This window comes from Olea europaea, chromosome 19 (genome assembly GCF_002742605.1).
Source record: "Olea europaea var. sylvestris chromosome 19, O_europaea_v1, whole genome shotgun sequence".
NCBI classification, from domain to species: Eukaryota; Viridiplantae; Streptophyta; class Magnoliopsida; order Lamiales; family Oleaceae; genus Olea; species Olea europaea.
In genome coordinates, this window is record NC_036255.1 from 2,458,214 (window position 1) to 2,475,844 (window position 17,631).

General features: G+C 32.5%; 1 protein-coding gene and 1 non-coding gene across 2 annotated transcripts; both read left to right on the forward strand.

Annotated features, from left to right (window-relative positions):
• Positions 1-2,385: 2,385 nt before the first annotated feature.
• Positions 2,386-2,457, forward strand: TRNAD-GUC. The gene has a single exon. It is a non-coding gene; the product is annotated as a tRNA-Asp (tRNA).
• A 5,137-nt stretch (positions 2,458-7,594) lies between these two features.
• LOC111368480 (glutamate--cysteine ligase, chloroplastic-like) lies at positions 7,595-17,387 on the forward strand. Its single transcript, XM_022989732.1, has 16 exons — positions 7,595-7,817; positions 9,226-9,572; positions 10,518-10,668; positions 11,110-11,217; positions 11,316-11,408; positions 11,956-12,039; positions 12,185-12,253; positions 12,430-12,500; positions 12,635-12,703; positions 13,855-13,948; positions 14,046-14,135; positions 14,247-14,327; positions 14,733-14,825; positions 15,862-15,942; positions 16,043-16,112; positions 17,039-17,387. The coding sequence occupies exons 2-16, from the start codon at positions 9,235-9,237 to the stop codon at positions 17,125-17,127; spliced, it is 1,581 nt and encodes a 526-aa protein (XP_022845500.1). The 5' UTR covers positions 7,595-7,817; positions 9,226-9,234; the 3' UTR covers positions 17,128-17,387.
• The last annotated feature ends 244 nt before the right edge of the window (positions 17,388-17,631 follow it).

Here is a 17,631-nt window from a genome sequence, read left to right on the forward strand (position 1 = left end):
TTCAATAAAAAAGGATTTTTTTTTTTTTTTTTTTTTTTTTTTTTTTTTTTTTTTTTCCATTTCTTAGGTGCTTTTAAAGATTATCTCCGCAACCTGGTATTCTTTTCCAAAATTTTGTTGATTTATGAATCTGTTAAGTAATTTGCTTTTAGTTACTGTCAAGATTTATTTTTCAGAACCTTAACAATGAAATTGTGGAATTTTTTCACATTTCCCCGAATTTAGTTGATTTTTAAGTGGGGTTTTTAGAGTGAACGTGCTTGTATTTTGTTGTTAAATTTCAAGATTGATTTTTGTGAAACTTAACGATGAAATTGTGGATTTTTTTGCGTAATGTGTGGCATTCATTTTACCCAACACGTTGTTATGAAGAAAGAAGAAGAAATTGGAAGATTACGATCGTACAAAAGTAATGAAAATGCTGAGAGACGAGATATGAGCTCTTCAAGTTACAGTTCTACCTCCCCTTCTGTAGAGGCCACACGTCCAAGCCGAACAGATTTTGACAATGGCTCCTAGTACAGTGATAAACATTCTGATAGCTGGTTCTCAGCTATCGATAGACAACCTTAGGCACCACGAAATTTCAACTTTCACTAAATTCACATGAGCAATCAAGAAAGCACAACAAAAGTCGAATGAATATCAAGTTAAAGAAGTCACAGGTGAAAAGTGTGCATATATTGAACAAAAACTAGAAAAATTAAGTGGTAAGCACATGTGAACAGACTTAAGGGTCAAAAAGTTAAGGTAGCAGTTGGTTTACATTTTCATTTTCCATTTTCATTTTCAAAACGATTTTTAGTTTTCTCCGAAAACGATCTGTTTTCCGCGTTTTGAACGTTTTGGCAATTTATAATTGAAAACGCTTAAAATGATAAAAAATCGTTTTGTGTTTTCAGTTATAAATTTTAACTCGTTTTCGAAAATGCGTTTTCAAAAACGACGGATTAAACGCATTTTCGAAAACGGAAAACGGAAAATGGCCAGAAAACGGCAAACCAACCGCAACCTAAGATTTCATATAGAAGAGCAAAATTCTACTTTAAAAGAAGGTTCAACCATATGAAGAGGCTGCTATACATTGCAAAGAAGAAAAAGTTGAGATCTTGATGAGAACTGGTCATATGTCTGAATTGGTCCCTATTAAATATTAATTTAGTATAAAATTAATTAAGCAAATTGACGTAATTATATGCATTTTCATGTTTAATAAAAGTGGGATTGATGAGTAGAAGCATCGTGGATATATAGTGTTTAGATAAATAAATTTAATAAGGACAATATTATAATATAAAATGTATGAATATAATATTTCTTAAAATTTTTGATAGAGATAGATTTAGAATTGGATAAATATATAAGAATGATGGACAAAAATATTGACTCCCATAAGGTAAATAGTGACATTTATTATAGTGGATAAATATATATGTACAAATAAATGTGTACAAAATGGGTTGCTTACTCTTACAAAAAAGTGGTTCCACGTAAATTTAAAAAAGATCGACTTGTAGTCTCCACCTCCTATTGTAAGTAGTGAGAAAAGGATTTTGTTAAAAAAAGTTTATAAATGTAGCATGATCCTATTATAGTATGATTTATAATGTAATAATGATTCATATATCCTATGAATTTTGAGGTTCTAGGCGACTAAATCCCTGTTTGACAACCATTATTTACAACTCTTTTTCCTACATAATTATTTTTAACCATATATTCAAACAATAAAATATTTTGTACATAAATCCAAAATTCTTTTCTATTTTTAACCTCACACTCTTAAAAATCACTATTCAAACTATTGTTTTTTATGGGACTAACTATTATGAAATCATTAAACAAGATTTTTTGCAAGCTTAGTAATATATGAGTATTTAAATACATAATATATTTATATTAAATCAATCGCTTTACTTTTTTAGCTAATGAACTACTATATCTTGCTTTATACAAAATAATAATAATAAATAAAATAAAATAGGTCCAGGATTTAGTTTGATGTAAACTGGGATACCTGGATATCAAAAAAAAATAAAATAAAATCACATACAAAAAAAATGAATAATTACTTTAAAGAGCAATTGAAATTCCAAAAGTGCACCAAATAAATGATCTGATTTTTTGAATGAGACCCCCAAAATATTGAGACCCCAGACCTTTGCTAATTAGTCTTGGACCCGGGCCCACCCTGTGTCCATTGTGCTTGATTTTGTATTTTGTTCAAAACTTCCTAATTATTAATCAATAACTTCCCAATTTAGTTATATTAGATAATTTCAGTCTTTTAACTGAAGAGATTATTTTCTTAAAATCCATATTTACGTGCATATCATTATGTCTATAAAATAATATAAATAAACATATCTGAAAATATTCGACCAGGTCGTTGTAGTATAGTGGTGAGTATTCCCGCCTGTCACGCGGGTGACCCGGGTTCGATCCCCGGCAACGGCGATGTTTTTTATTTTTGTAATAAAAACTTTTCGCAACTAAAAATGGCAGGTTTGACCCATTACAGCCCGTTTCTTCAGGCCGCCGTGTGAACAATTGGACAAGGACAACACTAAAACCATCAAAGTTGCACTTATTTCAATATAATCAAAGATTAAAAAAAAAAATAGTTTAAAATTTATTTTAAGTAATTCTTTATTTTCACACAAATTTGATTGTGTTCCTAAAATTTATTAAGGAAAAAAGTTATTTTGTTTGAAAATATAATTCTTACGGTACATTTAAACTTAAAAGTTACTTTCAAATAATTATGATTTTTATGTTATTACCTCAACTTCATATATTCCTTCTGTTGATAGCTTTTTATTTTCATTCAATCCTTAATTCGTGTTTAAAATGTCATTTTCATTCTTAGAAATGGTTTGCGTTTCTTTTTCTTGATTGATAAAAAATTAATAAAAAACATTATGCAGTATTGCAGTGCAGTTGATATTTTAGTATCTATTAACTATTTAATGACCAATGACTCTTAGGTCATGCCAAGTATTTTAAAATTTCAAAATGGAATATTGTTTAATAAAGAAATGAATAAGAAAAATAACACAAAATATGAAAATACATTAAACTGCTTAATATTATTCAAACTAAATTATTTCATTTTCGTAATTTTCTGTTTGCTCTAATATCATGAAAGTTGAATTATTCCAAATTCTAACTTTCTCGAATTATTAGAATATTTGTACATAACACCTTATATAGTAGTTGTATTCCACATCTACCAAACTTTGGACAAACAGAAGAACGTCAATTTGGATTTTCGACTCTACACGAATAACCATTATATATGGGTTATTAGCACAAAACATCCCTATATATGGAGTTTAATGTGCAAAACGTTTCTACTTTTTTTTTTCCCATCCCTATTTCAACCTTTTACTGCAGAAACCATCATTCTAATCCATTTTTATCCAATTTCTCAATAAAAAGTTATGAAATGATGAATATACTCTCTTATTTAAATAAAATAATAAAAAAATAAAGAACTAATTGCAATTGTAGTCTTAACTTTTATTTTTTTTGAAAAAAAAGTGCAAACGAATCCTAAATTAAAAATTAGGGGAAAAAAATCTCTTCTATCTTCCCCTTTCACCTCCACCTCTACCTCTACCTCTACTTCTACTTCCACCTCGATCTCCACCACCTAAACCTAACCTATACCTAATCACATCGGAGTTATCCTTCTTTGGTTTTAGACAACAAATCGGAGCTATTCTTCTTTTTAATGGAAGAATCATGCAAAGCTGATAAATCAGAGCCGATTTAGACACCAAATTGGGGTCTTCTCCTCTTCATGGAAAGCAAATTCCTAAAATAGTGATAAGACAAGTGTTTCATTTGAACCAAATTGAATAAAATATTGCCTAGAAGAAGGGACACTGTTGCTCCAATAATACCTTTTCCTCACAATGTCTGTATATAGAGCAGCAATGAAGCATCATAATTTGGATCATCGCTCACAGAGCGGCTACTAGCACAGTTTGTGGGGCAAGCAGCGCAATCGTTGTTCCCGAATAGAACTCAACACACGGTAAATGTCAAGAACAATTGGCATTCAATAGAATTAAAAAGGAAGTACAAACATAAACTGTTGGATGGGCAGCCTCCACCAGTGGACGATATAGGGAAAAATTGGATCGATTGGAGAATTAACTGGAGAAAATTGAAGCCTGACCCATTGTCATATGATGCTGCTGATCGATTGGAGAATTAACAGGTGAAGGCTTCTCAACCGATTTCACAGATCTATAAAAATGCATGAGCAATGATAAGTAATTTGAAGAACATAGTTTCGAAGAAATTTGCATGGGAACAGATGATTTGAAGAGATTGAAGAGAAAATGTTGGGTGTGGAAGGAAATAGATAGGAGAAATATGAAATTGTACTTATAAAATTTGGGAGATTACAAATGAGTTGCTACAGCACTCACACTCTCTCTCTCTCTCTCTCTAGAAATTTTCTTTACACTCCTTCTACATATGTTGACACTACATACACACCTTCCTTTCATAGAGAACATGAAGTAGTCTAATTCTAATCTGTACAATTACAACAAGATAATAGGTGATCTTTCTCATTATTTGCATCTGGTTAATCTGTATTTGCAGCCGTATTTGAATCATCATAATGCTGCCAACTGTTGCTTGAAGTTGATTTTTAATTCACAGCTTTCATACATTGAATATTCATCTTGAGTAATTAAATTGAATTGTGACTCTTATCCTTATTTTTGAATTTTCTTGAGTTGTTAAAGCGTTCAATTTTGATTTGAATTCTTTGAATATTACAAATCACTTTAGAATTTTTAACAAAAAAATCATTGCCATTGTAAAGTCATTGCTGCAAAGAAGGATTGGAGAGAAGTAGAAAGTACAATTATCACCATTATTGTAGAGAGAAATCCAGAAAATTTATAATACACCAGAATGAAAGGAAATGCAATTTACACTACAGAAATGTCAACAAATATGCTTTGCTTTGTTTAATTTTTTCTGTCGCATCAGATCACTCACTGTTGGTCACCATAGATTAAAACTGATGGAGTGAATTACCTAAATGGTTACTGATCTTTGTAAAATATTTTCACGGGATCATTAAACTTTAAAAATCATTTAATTCATTACTGAACTTTGCAAAAAACTTCCACGAGGTCACTGAACTTTAAAAATCACATAATTCGTCACTGAATTTTACAAAAGATTTCTCAGGAGTCACTAACATGTGGAAACTTTTTGTAAAATTCAGTAATGAATGAGGTAATTTTTAAAGTTCAGTGACTTCGTGAATACTTTTTGCAAAGTTCAGTGATGAATTGGATGATTTTTAAAGTTCATTGACCCTGTGGAAATTTTTTGCAAAGTTCAATAACCATTTGGGTGATTCACTCGTGGTCGTGGTCGTGGTGGTGGTGGTGGTGGAGGAGGAGGGAACAAGAAAGAAAGATAATTTTTTTTAATAAAAATTTAAGACTATGACTACAATCACTCCTTTATTTTTCTTTTCTTTTCTTTTCTTTTCTTTTTATTTTTTAAAAATTGCAATCGATGTACCAAACATTTCGTTTATTAGCAAATTTAGTTTAAACCTTTCGTTTGTGCTACACACAGTCTCAAACCTTTCAAAAATATGCACCGAGGTTCTAAATGGATGGAAATCGTCCGTTTGACCGTTAGTTGACCAATAAAATTGAATTTTGACCAATTTTTGACCAACTTGAAAGGGTAGAAAGGTAAATTTGGAAGTTAACATATTTGTCATTTAAAATTTGTCTTATGACATGAAAATTGGATAGAAGTTTTATACAAGGATCGCGTTCTTCATCCCTATCTAATTGTGTAATTCCCATCCAGTTGAGCTAAGGGTACTAGACATTTTGTCATCTTTAAGTTTATCTATTTTTTCTTGGACTTTCATATGAACTATAGGGTGGCTTTAAACTCATTTTCATAAGATTAATATTATTCGTTTTCATGATGATATCATCATATTTAAATGACATTGAATAATATGTCAAATAATATATGTTTCGTGTTCTTATATTTAATTGATCATATTATTTAATTTTCACCATGTTGTTACGTAAATTGACGATGCATTCACAAACAACATTGTACTTTTCAGAATTCGAATACATACAAAGGATCGAATACAAATGAGACATTATTTGAAATAACAACACAGTGTCAAACCCTCCCATAGCTGCCCTGTCGCCGCCTAAGCTCCCGATCATATACTCCCATTTGATCTTGGTCAATATCATGGCAATGAAGGTTCAATCATCTTGTTTTTACTGTTTTATAGTTTGTTTTGGAATTGTATGGAAAGTTTCAATCGATGCGTGCTATTTTCGTCCTTTCGTGTTGTAAAGAAGTTGAATTATAAGCCGGTCCATTCTAGTGTTATCGAACTAAACTATGGAAACCCAAAAATGAGCAAACAATCTCATACAAAATTCTTTATAATCGGTTTTATTTGAACACCATTCTCTAAAATTTATATTTTCCTAAACTAATTTTTATATCATTTTTTTTAAAAAAAATCACTTATTACAAAATTTATTTCCTAAAAATAAGACTCTAAACATTAACTTAATTTTATCTACTCTGACAGGGTTAATAACCAAAATGGTGATTCAACTTTACAAAAAGTTTTCACAAAATTATTAAACTTTAAAAATCACCCAAATTATTACTGAACTTAGCAAAATGTTTCCACGGAATCACCGAACTTTAAAAATCTTTACATTCATCATTAAACTTTGCAAAAAAAAATTCCATTGAATCATTGAATTTTGCAAAAGTTTTCCTAGAGATCACTAAATTAGTGATCTCCTAAGAAACTTTTTGCAAAGTTTAATAATGAATGAGATGATTTGAAGCCTCCGTTTGACCTTCATTAATTTCTATTATATTACATTTTTCTCTCTATTATTTTCAACCACACAATCTTCCATAAAATAATATTATACGTAAATCGAAAACTTTTCCTTCTCTTTCAACTACTCATTTTTCAAAAAAACACTAATTCACCAATTTTTAACTCTACAAAATGGAGGCCAAACAGAGGCTTAAAATTCAGTGATCCGATGGAAACCTTTTGCAAAATTCAGTAACCCCGTAAAAACCTTTTGAAAAGTTCAGTGATAACTTGAATGATTTTTAAAGTTCATTGACCATTTGAATTATTAACTCCTTGAGACATGATAAATAATTTTGACTTGCGCTTCATTAGCTTAAATCTTAATATTTAATATGTGACAATTGACAAAGTTTTTTACCAACAATTAACATTTAATAATTCTCTCCTATTATTCTCAAAACTCAATTTTAATCACAAATTCTCTTGCAAATAATTTTGCACATCAATTCGGGAGTTTTTATTTTTTTAAACACACATTTTAAAAAAAAAAAATCTCTAATTTAAAAAAAAAAATGGCGCAAACAGCGACTTAATAATAATTCTAAATCCACTCAACCAGCATGTTTCTTTATTTTTCCATTTTAGGGATGCCATCATTATGATTAATGGGAATCTTAATGATGATATGACGCATCAAGGAAATGGGAAGTGGACCACAGAAAAAAACAGTGGATGCCGCCTCACTGTATAACTTCCCCGTGCCCCATTCACCGTTCTTTCTTCAATTCATCATTTTTAGTCTATGCTCACTCCGGCGAATGAAATTAGAATACAAACATAAAATACAAAAACGGCATTTTTAGCACCTCACCCTATTCAATTCACTCTCCATACAAATTGCTCAAATTAAAACTAGGCATTTTTGTTCTGATTTTATCAACTTCAGGTATTTTCAAGATTCAAGTTTTAGCACAGTTGGATTTTCTTTAATTTTTCGTGAAATATTTATGTAAAAGTATTGTTCTTTGCATTTGGGTTTATGTATAATTAGCTTCTTTTTTTTATGTGTTTGTATATCATTTTTCAATTGAGTTCAAGTTTCTTTTTGTATAGTTAGCGATTTAGTTTTACTGCGTGATTTGATCACTGGAAAGATTGTTTAATTATTGTGGAGTGCAAAGATAAAAGATTATGAAATCAGAACTTGGCATTTTCATTCTGTTATTACCAAGCCGAGGTATTTTTCATTTTTACCAGTACTCTCGAGATTGAACTTTTAACACAGTTTATCAAGTTTTGTGGTTTTCTATAATTATGAGATATTATTGTGAAATTTTTGTTCTTTGCATATGGGTTTATATAAAGTTAGCTACTTTCGTTTTTATGGATCATTTTCTATATTTTTGAATTGAGTTCAAGTTTCTTGTTTGTATAATTGTATAGTTGTCCATGTATTTTTACTGCATGACTTGATCACTGGAAAGGTTGTGTTTTTATAATGGAGAGAAAAGTGTGTAAAATCAAGGTAAGGTTGTGAAATTCCATTTGAACGGCTTTCAGCTAATGCTAATTTCAGTAATTATATTGTTTTCTCACCTTGATTGCGTGGAAATTTTGGCAAATGAAATCACTTTGCGTGTTACAGTGTCTGAAGCTTAACTTCATAAAATTTTAGTCTGGTCAAGTTCAGTGAACAACTCATGTGAAAGCTTAATCCGGTACAAATTTACTTATTTAAGTTTTATCTATGATGCCTGTTATTAGGCTGAATTATTTTTTGTCAATGGCATGACACATACATGAGTTTCATAAATAGGTTGTGGTAAGATTGGAACTAGAACTTGTAGTTCAATGCGTTATCAAAGAGGGCAAATGCCCCAGGTTACTTCTATTATGTCCATTAGGTCTTTCATAAAAAAATGAATTTGGCTTACACCATTTTGACAAAGCTTAATAAATAAATTAGTACCCGTTCTAACGTTTTAAGCTTTCAGAGAAGGTGGTTCAACGACCTCAACATATAATGGCTCTTTGGTCCAGATTGGGCTGGAGGAAGTAAAGGTTGAATATATGATGTCAATTACTTCAATTTCTGTGGTTTCTGAGGTCCTACAATGCGAGTTTCTGTTTAAATTGTGTCTCAGTATTTAAATGTTCATTTGTACTGCATTCGGGAACTCCATGATAATTTTGCCGACCATGATCCAGTTAATATATTTTTGTTGCCCGGATATTCTGTGACACAAAAACTATGCACTAACACACATCAATTCTCAATTTAATCATCATAGCGGTAACGCACCAAATTTTTGTTTGGAAGGCTGTTCTAATAGTTTCTATGCTTGACTTCTCAGCTTTTAAGGATGTCAGTGATGCCCCAGACTGGTTCATCACATTGCATGCATTTCGACACAATGCAGTGTAAAGTTAGACTCAATGGGATCCATAGCATAGCTAACACCGTGGAGGCTTCGAAAACGAAGGAAATCTCTTTCGGCATTTGTCCGTCATCGTGGAATTCTTTAAAGGCAACAAAAAGTTTAAATTTGAATGCTGTTGAAGTACAGTACAAGCGAGGACATCAGGTGATTGTTGCTGCAAGTCCTCCAACAGACGATGCTGTCATTGCCACAGAGCCACTGACCGAAGAAGATCTTGTTGATTACCTGGTTTCTGGTTGCAAGCCTAAGGAAAACTGGAGGTTCAACTTTTAGTTTTTATTGGTACTTAAATTTTAGTTGCAGCGTTTCTTGTGAGAAACATTTAGTGATATTATTTATTACGCGTTCTGGAAAGCTGCTGAGATGACTTATGCACCAAATTCGGCTTAATGCCTTTTCGAGGCGAATTATATAATACGATTGGCCATTTTTCACATGTATGCATTTTAATATCATACACCCTATATTGATCACTTAACTTCTTGGTGGTATAAAATGAAACATTAGTGTATTCTTTTTTTGCCGCTGCCTCTTTCTATTTGATTTCCTTTTATGGAGATGGGATACATCTATGTGTTAGCTATCTGAGTTTATAATTGATTTGGTCATGAAACTGGTGCCTTGTGTTGATCTTTGGTGCTATTGGATACAAAGAATTTAGCATGCCTCCATTCCTCGTGTTTCTAGCCTTTATCTACTAGGTTAAAAAGACTTTTTACATAATTTGAATCCGAGACACTTGATTACTTCTTCTTTTTTTCCTTATAAGATCAAAGTCAGCAATTTCTTTATGTTATGCTTGTTTCTGAATTAGGAACCAGACCATTTTTCCTGAATAGCCTATTTCAAAAGGACTTTTGATCGATAAAAAGGTAATTCTTCATTTGATTCTTGGCAGACATCCTCCCCTGTCAAAGTAAAAAAACACCAGGCTATCTTATGACTTCCTGCATATTATGACTGCCGTCTTTTTTAATTCTTCTTGGCTTTAGCTTAAATATAAAAAGGTTAAGAGTTTTGGTGTTGCATTATCATGAATTCAATCTTCCACACAGATACAGTTAAAGTTTTCTCTGTTTATTAAAGCCTGTATGATGTCAATGCTTCAAAAAATTTGTACGTTCATGTTTGCTTGAAGTTGAATCATATTGAAGCTGTCTCCAGAAATCTAATCCTCCCTTTATATGAATCCATGGCTTAAACAGGATAGGGACTGAACATGAAAAGTTTGGGTTTGAGTTTGGAACGTTACAGCCCATGAAATATGAACAAATAGCAGAGCTGCTTAATGGCATTTCTGAGAGATTTGATTGGGAAAAAATAATGGAGGGTGACAAGATTATTGGACTCAAACAGGTATTACTTTTTTCCCAGGAAAATTTTGGTTCTATTGTCAGTTTAGCCTCCGTTTGGGAAGAATTTGTAATCGGTTTAATGTATAAATAGAAAGAAATGAGTGGTGGATAAGTGAATAAATTTTTGGGTCCATTGGAACTTGGGGTTGAAAATGAATTTTGGCTGTAAATGATTTATAATTTTTGCCAACGGAGGCTTAAACATGTATTGGCTTTTCATGGTGACGCTAGAGGGTACGCTATCAATCTCTATATCATTTCTTCAAGTCCATCTTAGTCACTTGTAATGTAACTAGTCCTTACCATAAATGTTCAAAAATTTCTGAATATATTTAACATCTCTCCTCTATTCAGATATCAAATGCATGCCACTACCATGAATTGGAATTTCTTCATTTTTATTCAGCACATTCTTAAGAGTAACTTGGTTTTCTTCTGTCAGGGAAAACAAAGCATATCACTGGAGCCTGGTGGCCAATTTGAGCTTAGTGGTGCACCTCTCGAGACTTTGCATCAAACATGTGCTGAAGTTAATTCACATCTCTACCAGGTTAACAAAGTTCTATTTCGAAACTTGTTTCTGTTTGCTGCTGAAAACATACTGCAAGTAAATTCTGTTCTTTTTACATTTGCACATGAAATGCACAGGTCAAGGCTGTTGCAGAGGAGATGGGGATTGGGTTCTTAGGAATTGGCTTCCAGCCTAAGTGGGAACGTAAAGATATACCAATTATGCCCAAGGTAGTTTCTATATGCAGTGAAGATATCCTCGAATGACAAAAATAATGGATATGGCTATAATTTCCATAGGGTATATGAATAATTATCAGCTTGTGATGCAACAATGATGCCTAGGCATTACATGGCTGTTCAGAATGGGAAAATTCCAATCAGAAGCAGATTTATTTGATGACTAATCAGTACTGGAGTTGAATTAGATCATGCCATAAAAAACGAAGTGAACTGTAAAATAGTTGCCATTTGAAAACAATAAGATGATTCCACTTTTCGGGGAAAACGTAGTACTCCGATCTCTATTTAAGTGTTGTACAACAGGTGACTTTTTCTTTGGCAATCAGACACTTCAGCACCTTATGATGCCACATTTACTTAATCATGAGGTGTGATAAGTCGTATATGGAATGTGCTTCAATTTTCGTAATAAATTCTGTTGGTCCATTATATTTAAAATGTGCCACCGCTCTTTTTGCGGATATTCTACACCTTTATTATAAATTATTAGATATTGAGAAGCTGCAACATATACTGACAAAAGAACTTGGCTCAGGGAAGATATGATATTATGAGAAATTACATGCCAAAAGTTGGGTCACTTGGACTGGACATGATGTTCCGGACATGTACTGTTCAGGTGATGAGAGTGTGAATATTCTTTTTAGTCATTTTTACATTTGAATTACACCATTGGTAACTATCTTGTGCAGAATTCGCCACTTTCCTTTCATAATATATGTTTGTTATACTGAGCATTACAGCATGTAACTTTTATATCACAGGTGAATTTGGATTTCCATTCTGAAGCTGATATGATAAGGAAATTCAGGGCTGGTCTTGCGTTACAGCCTGTAAGTAGATTATTTCTCATCATGCAATTGCATTTGATTATGTGAATCTAAATAGTTAGTAAAATAGGTAGCTATAGCACTATTTGCCAATTCACCTTTCATCGAAGGGAAGCCTAATGGTTTTCTTATCATGGAATTGCATTCAATTATGTGAATCTAACTAGTTTGTAAAACAGATAGCTACAGCACTGTTTGCCAATTCACCATTCACCGAAGAGAAGCCAAATGGTTTTCTTAGCATGAGAAGGTATTTCACTTTTTCCCATAATTGAATTTCTTGAGAGTTGCCCACTTATGATTAGAAGTGATTACTATTATTTCCACGTTTGAGCTTTTCCAGTATTTGAGCATTATGTAATAATATTTCTCCCTTTCTACCAGCCAAATTTGGACAGATACCGACAATCATCGCACTGGCATGCTTCCATTTGTCTTTGATGATTCTTTCGGGTGAGATTCCACACGCTTTTCCATAAAACATAAAGAAAAAATGTGTTGTATTGTCCTGTTTTTCGGAATTGGTGACTGGGAAAATATTGTTTTATGTTCTTCTTTGGATTTAGGAGTATTGCTTTGACATCTTTTTGTATATTTACATAGCACTTTCACAAAGCCCACATATCATGGAATATAAACTAACAAATTTGAAATTACAAGTTCTTTAGTCCCTCTTGGCATGTGCTGATAGTAGTGTCACTTGGCTTTATCCAAATGTTTGCAGTTTATTTAAAGGGAAAAATTGAGTTCGTTGTGAAGATTGTTTCCTATTTAAAACGATGCAAACTGCTAGCCTGCTTTTCGTCTACTTACAGGAATAAAATAAAGACATGTACCTGGAGTCTGTTAGAGAGACAAATAGACTAGATATTTCTGTTACAGGCAATTTAGAAATGTGCTAATTTAATTGATGTGATAACTATCACGCAGTATGAGACCTGTTTAGATTGATGCGTTCGCACATGGAATTAATACACGTTTCCTTTCGATAATTAAAGAGATCAGAATTTCTTGTGTTATGACGGTGACGACAAAACCAAAGCAAGAAAATGGTTCCTTTCTAAAGACAGTGTTCCCCTTCTACCACTTCTCAATTTGTTTCTCTGTTGAGGGTTTGGTTGGGAGTCCATGCTATGTGGGGTTTTCTATATTATAGGCTTTTGCTAGCCTCGGTTTTTCCAAAATTTATAGTAGTCTACCATACAATCAAGCAGGCTATGACCCATGAGGGATCCTCCTTTTACATTTACAATGGGATACAGACAAGGAAGGCTGTGATCAGAAGTGTAGCACATAAGTATGTGATTTCAAATTTAATCTTCTGATATGCAAGGATAATAATTGTCCTTTTGTGAACAGCAGGGTTCCTGTCCTGTCTTAACCTGGTTTGAGAAAATCAACGAATTTTTTCGGTTAAATATACCCCTTGAAATTATTCTTTACTCAAAATTTATTCTGCTACCCATTAATCTTGTAGCATTATTTTTTTCTAACTGCATTTGTAAGTTTCTTCTAATCATGAACTACTATTTGTGATTTGGTTTGATGATATTATCAGTAGATTATTTCATGCTGTAAGCACCGTGCTTATCTTATTGGTACAGGTTTGAGCAGTATGTAGATTATGCTCTTGATGTTCCGATGTATTTTGTCTATCGGAAGAAGAAGTATATAGACTGTACTGGAATGTCCTTCCGGGTTTTTACCTAGCTTAATCTCACATTTTATTGTGCTATTTTATATTATGTGTTTTTCTTTCTAAGAATGCTAATATTTTGATTTGAATCGTCTGCAGGATTTTATGTCTGGAAAACTTCCTTGTCTTCCGGATGAATATCCAACCCTCAATGACTGGGAGAATCATCTGACGACAATATTTCCTGAGGTTTACACTGAAATTAGTTGGTTAAAACCTTTCTATCATTCATGTAAATTTGTTGTTAGAATCATATTTTTGTTGAAGGCATTCTTAAGTTTCTGCCACATCTCTTTTCAGGTCAGGCTTAAAAGATATTTGGAGATGAGGGGTGCTGATGGAGGACCTTGGAGGAGACTATGCGCATTGCCTGCATTTTGGGTACTTTTATTTTTATTATGCAGTTGTGAAATATAAGTATATTTGTTGTATTGTTGGGATTGAAGGGTCAGTTTTCTTAAAAAATATCTTGAAATCAGATCATACACGTAAACACAAAAAAGAAAAGAATTTTGATGATAGTAAATGATTCTGTTTATTGTAGGTAAACTATGTATCTTGAAAATATAGAAAGTTTGCATTTGTTTATTTCCATTTTGTGGAGAAATTTTAATTTACTTACAAATTTAAAAGAGGGGGTGCCAGATTGAGAGTGACAAACAATACATTTATCTAACTTTTTATATGTTTCTGCTTCAGCATTCTTGGTCGGTTCTGATTTCATTCGTTTTTTGTTGTTGAATCATGTCACCACGATATATTAGCTATGCTATTACTAAATTTCAGGTAGGCATCTTATATGATGACATCTCTTTACAAAATGTTCTAGACATGACAGCTGATTGGACTCCAGAAGAAAGACAGATGTTAAGGAATAAGGTGAACTGTTAGTTGGAAGATCAATTAATATTGCCTTTTGTTTTGTCGAACCACATCGCCTCAAAGCTTAAATTGTTGGAGAGGGGACCGTGTATCTATTTAACTGACGTCTTCAACCTGCCCCCTAATGTGCAGGCTGAGTTTTTTATTTTTTATTTATTTATATTTTTTTGAGAGGTTTGATATGTCACAATTTTTTCATAAATGAGTGACAACGAGACTTGAACTAGGTACACATGGCTGCTTTGAACCCCCTAAGCTAGAAGTTCTGCTAGATAGGGGATAAATATTTTATTTAAATTTGTATTCAGTACCTTCTTGTTTTATCAATCACTTTTTCAAACAATATTAAAGCTGGTGATCATGATTGTATATTAGTACTCATACAGTTTGACATTAAATATTTGTTGACATGTTGCTTTTATTGGACATCGCTATTTCATGAAGATGAAACGAAGGTTTTCTAACACCCGTTGATTCGTCTATTTTATTTCTATGAATTAGTAAAAGAGGATCGTGAGAATATCTTTATTTTTAAGTTTGCCTTGTGTATCCGTTTTATGCCCATTGCACTTCATAGAAATGGAGGCTAAATTTGTAGAAGAGAGTAGAAAATCTGTTTAACAAAATCAAGAAAATAGATATTGAAGCTGTTGCACCTCCTCCAGCAAGTGAGCCATCTTCATTGCCTCCACCTCCTCCAACCCTTTGTTCTAGGGAGAAAAATACGGCCTAATCTTTTGTATCTATTTCTTTAATTCTGTTGTTGTCTTTGTTTGCCTCATCAATTTTGTGATACTTGAAGCTGTTTGATCATATATTTTTGATATTCGAGATCAATTTTTTTTGACTATTACTATCAGGAATGCAGTTTGATTTTTTTGTTATTGGAAATGACTCCAGTGCCCTCATTCAAGATGAGACAATTTGGACAAATTGTGCTCCCTTGAAACATGGATACACTACCTTCTCTGCTTTCTTCCTTTTCTTTCGTGGCACTGGTGATGCAATTTTTACTTAAAAATTTGTATGGCAGGTTCCGAAGTTCGGTTTGAAGACGCCATTTCGAGATGGACTGCTGAAGCATGTTGCACAAGAAGTTGTAAAGTTGGCTAAGGTGTCGTTAATTCCCATTTTGTAGCAGTTGCGTAAAAGTAAAAACAGTTACTCTCTTTTATTTCTAATTACCGATTCTCGTATCCATTTCTCTTTCACAGGATGGTTTGGAAAGGAGAGGGTACAAGGAAACAGGATTTCTAAATGAAATGAATGAGGTCGTTAGAACAGGTATGAAAAAAATGTCATAATTCTTTCAGTTTTTTGGGTTGCCTGTCTGTTTATTTGCATTCTCTTATATTAAGTTGAATTAATGTAAATGCTCTCTCTCTTTATGTACCGTACGTGTAGCTAAGATTAGAATGTTCACTTGGAAGTTTTAAGATATTGAATTTTTTTGATTGGTCAAAGATAAAGTAAAAAAGTTACTTCATTTGATAGTAGCTTAACATTTACTTTATAAATAAGTAAATTTAATTTCAATGGAAGGAAAAAGTAACATGGCGAAACATGCTAACGACTGGTACATAAGTGTAAGTGCATTCACCTTGCATCCATTTGACAGAAAGTAGTGATCATACCAATTTTAACATGGCATCCTGCTGGCCATTTGGTCCTCCATGGGACAAGACTCAGTGGCTTGTGTATCATATACTCTCTCCATCCCATTGATATAGATTTTCTTATTTTCTAATCCAATTTATGTGGTCATATTTCTTTATTGAGAAAGTATTTGTTTTGTTTGTTTACTAATATATCTTTATTTAATTTGCCTAGTTGTTACTAATTCGTCTCACTTAATCTTGAAATTGTCCAAATTTTAACATACATTCTTAGAATTATTCAAATACATAAACACATTTCCCACTTCTTCTTGGGAATATGAACGAAAACACATTTAATCACCATTATTTACTAGTAGTTGTTGATAATTAAATAAGGGTAAACTAGAAAAATTCTTAGCAAAAATGGTTTTTTCAATAATATTAAATAAAAGTTTTTGATCTGCGTGAAAAACAGAATTAATTTATATAAATGGGACGAAGGGAGTATAACCTTTTTGTTTGTTTGGATTTTTTATTTTTTTATTATTTATAATTTAGTGCCACTATCGTACCAATGGCTCTTGACATTCTTGGGCATAATCCTCATGGCAGGTGTAACACCAGCAGAAAAGCTTCTAGAATTGTACCATGGGAAGTGGGGACAAAGCGTCGATCCTGTTTTCGAGGAGCTCCTCTACTGAGCACCACCCATTGTGTTGAATTTCAAACTCTTACAGTTGCTTTTTAGATGTGATTTAAGAATCTGGTTCACAGATTTACTGTAGATTTCCTTTCGTCCTATGTATTTCTTAAAATTTAGTTGTAGTCCCGGACTTTGGGCAGTTGTACTTTTGCATAGAGGATAATATGATGATCCTCTTTGGCACAAGAATAATGTTAAGAAGTTTTACCAATAAATGAGCCATCAAGAAAAGAGTGAGGAAAGATTTTATTTTATTTTTTTGGAAGAAATTCTGACCTAAATCATATTTAACTACATCATGTGAATGTACACCAATATGTGGATGGTGATGTATGGACCGGTTCTTAGTTTAGGAATAAGTATAACATAAGGAAATTTCTCACCTTTTTTCTTTTTTTTCTTTCTTTTTTTTGTTAAATAACGGGAGAACAACCCTTCGGGTGCATATTGGGTAAACCCTCGAGCTGACGCAATAACTTACAAATCACGTCAGCCAGGTAAA

What these genes read in the sequence shown, in the direction of transcription:
- LOC111368480 (XM_022989732.1), top strand. Translation starts at nt 9,235, where the DNA reads ATGTCAGTGATGCCCCAGACTGGTTCATCACATTGCATGCATTTCGAC. An exon ending in ATATACCAATTATGCCCAAG is followed by an intron (nt 11,409 to 11,955) that starts GTAGTTTCTATA and finishes AACTTGGCTCAG; the next exon opens with GGAAGATATGATATTATGAG. An exon ending in GACAGATGTTAAGGAATAAG is followed by an intron (nt 14,826 to 15,861) that starts GTGAACTGTTAG and finishes TTTGTATGGCAG; the next exon opens with GTTCCGAAGTTCGGTTTGAA.